Source organism: Heterodontus francisci, chromosome 4 (assembly GCF_036365525.1).
Source record: "Heterodontus francisci isolate sHetFra1 chromosome 4, sHetFra1.hap1, whole genome shotgun sequence".
Classification (NCBI taxonomy): Eukaryota; Metazoa; Chordata; class Chondrichthyes; order Heterodontiformes; family Heterodontidae; genus Heterodontus; species Heterodontus francisci.
Genome location: NC_090374.1, coordinates 108,407,693 through 108,416,598, shown reverse-complemented (window position 1 = coordinate 108,416,598; position 8,906 = coordinate 108,407,693). Strand labels below are relative to the sequence as shown.

Below are 8,906 nucleotides of genomic sequence, written 5' to 3'. Positions count from 1 at the left end.
CGATTATTTCACTGCTCTTCTGGCTGACCTCCAATTCTCCACTTTCCATAAACTTTAGCTCATCCAAAATTGTTGTTACGACCGACTGCTCCTGTCAAAGCATCCAATCAAAATATAAGATTCTGATTGTGGTGGGACCAATGCACTGTTAATTCAATCCTGTCGTTTCACAGATCAGCTAACATATCATTTAAAACTTTCCAAATTAAAGAGACACAACCAAATTGTACCATCTATTAACCCCCGAATGAGGCTAACCAAACCAGGAGTCCTTAAATCAATAAATTAACTCTTTAATTAGAAGAACTAAATTCTTAAACACTATTAAGATATAAACAATATTTAAAATAGAAAAAAATTACAGTCCCTGCAAATTTACAGTCCAGTGTTGCTTGAAGTCCTCACTGGATTTTGCTCCAAGTTCTCATAGAATGTTGCTTTCCTTCTCCAGCGAATTTCAACAATTAACAACTTGCAAACACTTTCAACAGAATCAATCTGACTTTAGAGTTTTTGAGGGATAAAAGATTGTCACAGTCTAACTTCCCTTTCTTAAATTTAAATTACCAGAGATCTCTGTTTTGGCTTGATAGCTTGATATTTTAGAATTTTGAGAGATAATAATTAACAGACTAAAATCCTATTCCTTTAGTTTGAATGGTTGAGAGCTCTGTTTCCAGGCTCCGACAGCACAGCTGTGTCCTCTATCTGTTAGAACAAACTGTCTCCCTAACAGCCAGTTCAAAATGAATGTAACAAATGTATCGCATTAGGTTCACTCCCAGTGACTAGATCTATGGTAATGAGAATGCACCCTTTGAATCAGTCTCCAAATGGCTGTTTCTAAGGCAATGAAAATGCATTTTCCTATAACTCCTAAGGCTTGCTCTGAAAGCAATACTGATCTCTTGGCAAGCCTGAAAGGCAAACCGCATACTCTGAAAAAAAAAACTACAGGACCATGACACTGTCCATAACCTATCCTCCACCAAATTGCACTCAACCAGCACCCCTGTGCTTGCTGACCTAAATCTTAAATTTCAAATTCTTATTCTTATATTAAACCTCTCATGGCCACTTTCCGCCCTGTTTCAGTAATCTCCTCCAGCTCTATAATGTATTTCGAGCTGGCTTTTTCAGTAATCCCCCCCTTCCCCATTGGAAGTTTCACCTACCTAGGCTCCATGGTTTAAATGTTATTCAACCCTTGGAGATGGGAACGGATGTATTGGGGGTGGTGAGTTGGCGGGGGTGAGTTGGCGGGGGTGGTGGGTGGCATAATATTGGGACAGGAAACGTCAGACCAAAGTCCGACATCTTGACGTCCCATCCTGATTTTATCGATGGAGGAAAACATGGAGGGTGGAGAACAGACATCGACGCAGCAGGCAGCTATGTAAGGTAGTTGAGGCCTAATGAGAGAGATTTTCTCAGTTTTAAATGTTATTAACAGCGCTCGGGAATCACGGGGCTTCAGAGCCTCTCATGGTTGAGGGAGATGACATGGAGACAGGAGCTCATTGCTGGCTACAAAGGGAGGCCATCGGGAAAAGTAGTATCAATTGTCAGGCAGGGTGGAGAAGAGTTAGCATCGGGCATCATCTGAGGAGTGGGGGAAAAGGTGCCAGCACTGCAGAGTTTCCATACCGGGCCGGGGGGGTGGGGTACCTTGTCAGAAGTGACAAGTGGGGAAAAAGTGTCGGTGGGGGGCGGGCATTGGTAGTGAAGGCCTTGCACTTTCAGGAGGCCACCGATCATAGGCCTCATTCATCTAGGCTTTGGAGACTGCATTGAGGAGGAGGTGCAGCAGAGCTGGAGGGAGGTCCAGGCACTGGCAAAGCAGCAACCTGTGAGCCACAGGACTGTAGCATCGGCCTCCCGATGACGGAGAAGGGTGCAGAGGGGAAAGCCAGCAGCCTTCTCCACGCAGAAGCTTCCCTCTGGAGAGGGTCCATTGGCCAAGGCTCAACAACATACAGATGGTAGAGAGGCAGTACCAATGAAGACTCCGCTCCTTCAGGAAGGCTGTCACTGATCTATGCAAAATGTGGGAGTGGGATTAGTTGGGTTGCTCTGGCAGAGAGCCAACATGGACCCGACAGGCCGAATGCTGTAACCATTCTATGATTTGATGATGTAGGACAAAATGAACCCCAGGGAACTTGGTGGAAATCCAATGCCAGTGATGCTGACGTTCACTGCGGCACTGAAATTCTACGCCTCTCGATCATTGCAAGGACATGTGTCACAGTCAGGGGCCCAGCAGTGTATGAGGAGGGTTGGTGACTATGTGCATTTCCGCATGGATCCCCAGTCAAACTGAGAGGTCCATTGGGTTCTGGGCCAACGTTGGATTCTCCCAGGTGCAGGGTGTCATCGACTGCACGCATGTGGCCATTAAGGCTTTTGCAGACCAGCCAGTGCCCTTCATCAATAGGAAGGGCTTCCACTCTCTCAATGTACAACCTGTCTTGGACCACTGTAAATGAATCCTGCAGGTCTGTGCATGCTTCCCAGGAGGTTGCCACATTTTAAAACAGTCCCAGTTGCCGGAGCTTTTACAGCCGCCCCTCCCCACCCCATGTGCCTTCAGGGATGGATCCTTGGAGACAAGGGCTACAAGCGGAGGACATGGCTTCTGGCACCTGTGAGAAACCCACGTACAGATGCAGAGGACAGATACAACACGTCATAAGACAACACGAGCTACCATTGAGCAGGCCATTGATCTACTCTACGTGCCTAGATCGATCTAGTGGAGCGCTTCAAGGATGCCCTGGCGAGAGTCTCACATATCATGGTAGTTTGCTATGCACTGCACAACCTGGTTACAAAGAGGGGAGGCATTGAACAATAAGGATATCGAGGAACCCACAAATGCTGACGACGGGACCCAGACGGTGATTTTGGAGGAGCTCGGAGCCCCATCCAATTAAGGACAACAGGAAGGCTCCCAGGACCAGTAGGATGCCATCCAGTAGTCAAAGATGGGCAGCCCCACCATCAGATATGGATGCTGAAGTATGTAGGGAGGTGCAAGTGTGCCTCCATTCCCAGCCGCTGGTCACAAATGGGGTAAAATAAGAGTGTCAGAAGGGTTGAGGCCGCTGGATGTGATGGGGAAAGCCCCCCATTGTAATGGGCACTGCCGTGGTTGCAGTCGATTTTTGGAGTGGTGCCATTCACATTGAATGGAGCCTCTGGCTCCAATGTCTATCTGGCCTGCTGTGGGAGGCCACCAGCCTCCAGTTGGCATTGGGAGAGTGCCCTTAATTAAGCCTTCAAGGGTTTAATTGGTTGCTCACCATGTTTGGGTGGTATACATTACCACCGTCATCCTGAATCCTGTATAATTCCACAGAGGCAGGGAACACATCACGGAGCCAGCACAAAAGGATTTTCCTCCTGGTTCTGAGTTCCCCCATCTCCACGGGCCATTGAAAACTCAGCCCCAGCACTCAACTGAAGATTGTCACATCCTCAGCGCAAAGTGCTACATCTCCCAGCTGTTGAGCTATAATTTGTAATTATTTTGACTTTTGTGGGGTCAACTGTCAATTCCTTTTATCATAAGCTGTAACTCACCCTAAGCAATGCCACAGGACATCTATTAGTGTATCAAGAAATTCTTTGGGAAGACAAGACTTGAAGCATTAATTGAGACAAAGTACTCAAATGAAACTTGTTTTAAACCACTTATTTAGTTTAGATACAGCACTGAAACAGGCCCTTCGGCCCACCGAGTCTGTGCCAACCATCAACCACCCATTTATACTAATCCTGCACTAATCCCACATTCCTACCACATCCCCACCTGTCCCTATATTTCCCTACCACCTACCTATACTAGGGGCAATTTATAATGGCCAATTAACCTATCAACCTGCAAGTCTTTGGCATGTGGGAGGAAACCGGAGCACCCGGAGGAAACCCACGCAGACACAGGGAGATGTTTTCTCACTACTGAAAGTTTTGTGTTCAAAAATATTAGGAGAATTTGTGTTTTGTATAATGAGGTCCATGATATGCAACTAACTGGCCCACTGAGACAATATTTGGAGGCCCATTTTATAATAGAATTTAACTGATTTGTAAACTTATACCAAACCGAAACATTCTGAAATTCCCTGTAGCTGTCATAAACCTAGGTCAAAACATTTTTCTATTTATGCTGCATACTTCCCAGTTAGTGATTGAAAGCTGTATTTAATGTGCTTCGTGTCCCCTCAAAATTCACTCTCTACTGCACAATCAAGACAACTACCATCCTCATGTATTCAGAGTAAAACTACTCCATCTGTAAGTAGCCTTTTGTGTTACTTGCAGTGGATTTATATGATATACATAGCTGAGGTAATTTCTAAATGCTATTTGGTGGATATACTGATCTTCAGGAGTGCAATTATATGCCTCGTCTGCATTTTGTGCTATAAATAAAACTCAAATGCTATTTTCTTCAAAACATTTATTCCAAGAACAGGAGCAGCAGCTCTATGGTGTCATACATTTCTTAAATTATGTTGTAAAATATTCAAAATGCATAGAAATTCACTTTGAAGCTCTTCTGTGGCAAAAAATGGACCTGAAGTTCAATAGCTGCAAAGGACATTTAGCACTCAAAATCTTAATTTATAGAAGGGGTTATGATCACCCCAATACTAATTTTACACTTAATTTACATTTTTTGCTGATTTTTGTTTGATCCAAGTATGAGAATTTGCAAAGCAGAAGCTTGGAATCTCATAGCAATCGGCAATCTCCTGAGGTTCAACTCCTTTTGCTGTGCATCACAGATACCAAATTTGTAATCCTTTGATTTTCTGTATATATACATATGGTCCCAAGTAGCATTACAGATCAAATCAATTAAAATAAGAGCTACAAAATTATCAAGTTCGCAGTGATGCTTGAATGACAAAATGCACACTAATCTAGGTGATACAAGCAGAATACTTTATTTTGTGGCAGACACATGATTTTATTTTATAGGGATACTTAAGAACAAAGAACAAGGAACAGTACAGCACAGGAACAGGCCATTCGGCCCTCCAAGCCTGCGCCGATCTTGATGCCTGCCTAAACTAAAACCTTCTGCACTTCCGGGGACTGTATCCCTCTATTCCCTTCCTATTCATATATTTGTCAAGATGCCTCTTAAACGTCGCTATCGTACCTGCTTCCACCACCTCCCCCGGCAGCAAGTTCCAGGCACTCACCACCCTCTGTGTAAAGAACTTGCCTCGCACATCCCCTCTAAACTTTGCCCCTCTCACCTTAAACCTATGTCCCCTAGTAACGGACTCTTCCACCCTAGGAAAAAGCTTCTGACTATCCAATCTGTCCATGCCGCTCATAACTTTGTACATTACTCTGTAGTTTTATATTCTTTATCTTCTAATGAAGCCGAACACATGGCCTGCTCCCAAGCTGCCTCCTCTAATTCTTTTAGGGAAGGAAATCTGCTGTCCTTACCTAGTCTGGCCTACGTGTGACTCCAGACTCACAGCAATGTGGTTGACTCTTAAAATGCCCTCTAAAATGGCCTAGCAATCCACTCAGTTCAAGGGCAATTGAGGATGGGCAATAAATGCTGGCCTAGCCTGCTACGCCACATCCCACAAATAAATTAAAAAATCGGATGGTGTCACTGATCACCTAGGCAAGCCACTTACTGTATATTTAACATGACAATCATGAGGTAAAAGGAAGTACAATATTCCAGAGTCATCACTATTGGTTCATTTTATATCCCAACTGATTTTCACATATCCAAATGCAGGCAAAACAAAACTGTTTTTCAAAACAAACTAACCACTTAATAGTGCGGGAAACAATAAAATGCCACGTAGTCAAATCAGTTAGAGGGGTCTTTCACTCATTCCAAATGAGGAGCTTCAAATGTTTTACAATTAAGGCAACTTGGTGGGTATACACACTAAGTATAGCAAAATCATATTTGTTTGAGGGTAAGGAGGAGCAAATAATGCACTTTAATACTCTCTACTAAATGATGAGCTGCCAGTCCACCATTTTCAGTAAACCCATCAGTAAAATGAAATAATATTGCTTGCATCAGCCTCAGTAGTACAGCTACAAGCGAGTATGAACATTTAGTTTCATACAAAAAATGACATCAAATTTGAAAGCAGCCTCCATCTAGTAAAAATGCCACTAACGTGGCAATTCTTTACAGTATGCATAGTAATACTGCTGTAAAAAACTCAAACACAGCAGAATTATGGTAGTAATTTGGGGTGGGGGTATCAATTGTAATGTTATTGTCATGTGTGATAAATGTATAATGAAGTGTGATAATTCCTGTAAAGAAGTTGTAAACAAGACATCAGAATGCCTGTAATAAAGAATGTTATATCTTATGTTTGTTGTAGCAAGGGTGACAGTGTTAAGGGTCTATATAGAAAAAAAAACTCATTTTGGTTTGTGCGAATTAGCCAAATAATGATAGTTACCCGAGTGCACAGCAACAAATAGATTAAAGCAGGGAACATAGAAATCTCTTTAACATAATGTACAAAATATGTGCGGGCATCCACTTTGGTGAAAGCAGCACGCTAATTTTCAAAAAAATAGTCTCAGATTGTCAAACTGCATATATTACACTCGGAATAGTCTCTAGTAAGATTATTTTCAGTATGGAGATTTAAAAAAAAAATTACACTTTAAAGTCCAAATCTTGCATGCTTCAAATTGGTTCAATCAGCTAAATAATTCAAATAAAAGGGCGTATTATAAGCTTGAATCACATTTTTCTTTATGTAATCACAGCAGAGCATATGGGTAAAAGGAACCAGAAAAACAGCATGAAGTGAAAAATTTCTAAATAATCCTGTAGTTCAATGTTGAAATTCATCAACTTTTTTTTTTTTAACAGCTACCAAGAAACTTCAAGCAAAACGGAGATAAAACAAACCAGGAGAATATTAGCATAAGTTTGATACTCTAACTTTGGAATTTTTTTTAATCAGAGTCTTCATCATCAAGGTATTCCTCTGCATTGCTCGCAGTTCTTGTGATGCCTGAAAGGAAAAGATTTAGATTAGACTTGCAGATACACAGTTAAAATGATGCAACATACCTTTAGCAGACTAGCAAATCATTCAATCTTAAAAGCTTTAAAAATGGTTGGTCTTTTCTTCAAAAAGGCTCCTTTGTCTTTAAATTACTTCACATATTGATTCTGTCCCATGCCTCCACAAGATCCATCTCGATTTCGTAAGGTAGCAGAACAACACGAGACTGGACTAGACCTTGTTTTATGTTTTGAATTGCCAAATAAATGTATTTAAGTAGGAACAGAATAAGTGATCAGTAGCTGTTAAGTTTACTGGCTCTTTATATTCTAAATAACTCATGCTAAACTTTATTAGAATCAATTTTCTTCCTAGTGATTTGTTTTCCCTTATAAACTACAGGAGTTATCTGCCTTAACTCTATTCAGAATTTGCATATCTGTCTTTGAGGGTTCCAGATAAAAGTCACCACTTTCAAAATCGCAGGCCGATAAATACCTTGAAAAAGGTTTGGAGCTTTGTTAATTTAAATAACTATTAAATTCAAACAGAACAGCTAATCAAGCATATATTTACAGAAATCAAACAGCCTGTTGGTATTTGAATTGATTGGCTTGGCACCACCCTTAAATTCTTGTTTTGCAGGCAAACCTAAAGATTTATGACAAAATAAGACAGCACATTCTTCTGTGATGAAAGCTGTCTTTTCATTCCTTTTATGGATTTAAAGAAACCAATACTTGAAACCAAATCTTACACAAAATTGTTCTGTTTTGTCAGCCAATATGGAATGTTATAGAAGAAACTCTTTGAAATAACTACATGAGAACTAGGTCAGATGGGATATACCATAAAATCCTCAAGAAACTAGGGAGGAAATATTTCTGGCTAATACTTCTGACAGCTCCATAAAGTGCAGAGATTTTACAATAGGAATGGAGGGTAGCAAAGATAATCTCAACATTGAAAAAAAAAATATATGCCAACTTAGACATTCTACACCGGGAAGCACACCGTCAATAACAGGACAGAAATCCTAAAATCATTTTTGGCTATTACTAGCATTCATCTAATGAGCACAGAAGCCATAAGAATTCATTGAGGAGGTAAATGCGGTAGTTGGCAGGGCTCTCTGGAGGGTTTAAATAGACTTTTCAGAGCATCAGTAAACTTATACATACAAGTGTTCTAAAGATGATAAAGGTCGATAGAATTAATGGCAAATTAGCGACCTGGATTGAATAATGGCTTGTCAATAGAAGTTAACAACTTATATATTTATATGGCACCCTTGTCGTAATAAAACATTCCAAGAGTATTATAAAACAAAATAGGACACCGAGCCACATAAGGAGATATTAGGTCAGATGACCAAAAGCTTGGTCAAAGAGGTAGATTTTAACGGGTGCATTAAAGGAGGAAAGCGAAGTGGAGGCACAGAGAAGTTTAGGGAGGGTATTCCAGAGCCTGGGGCTTAGGCAACAGAAGGTGCAGGCACCAATGGTGGAGCAATTGAAATCAGGGATGCACAAGAGATCAGAATTAGATGAATGCAGGTTTCTGAGGGTTGTGGGGCTGGAGGAGATGACAGAGACAGAGATGGGTGAGGCCATGGAGAGATTTGAAAACAAGGATGAAAATATTAAAATCAAGGCATTGCTTGACCGGGAGCCAACATAGGTCAGCGAGCACAAGGGTGATAGGGGAACGAGACTTCCAACAAACCTTGAACAAGCAAAAAAACAAAATTTGTAGTTTTTTCCCCATATAAAAATATCTAAGTTTGGTTTAGGAGGTTCCAAAGATTATGTTAAAATAAAAATGAAAACTGTAAAATAAAATAAAAAATCAGCATGAAAATCACCTTCTGCTACA

At 41.1% G+C, this 8,906-nt stretch overlaps 1 protein-coding gene across 1 annotated transcript in view; it reads right to left on the bottom strand.

Annotated features, from left to right (window-relative positions):
* Positions 1-4,450: 4,450 nt before the first annotated feature.
* ostf1 (osteoclast stimulating factor 1) overlaps positions 4,451-8,906 on the bottom strand; it is a 95,181-nt gene continuing 90,725 nt past the window's right edge. Inside the window, exon 10 of the mRNA XM_068029978.1 lies at positions 4,451-7,037. Coding sequence (XP_067886079.1) covers positions 6,979-7,037 — 59 coding nt within the window. The 3' untranslated portion in view covers positions 4,451-6,978. The remainder of the gene's footprint in view (positions 7,038-8,906) is intronic.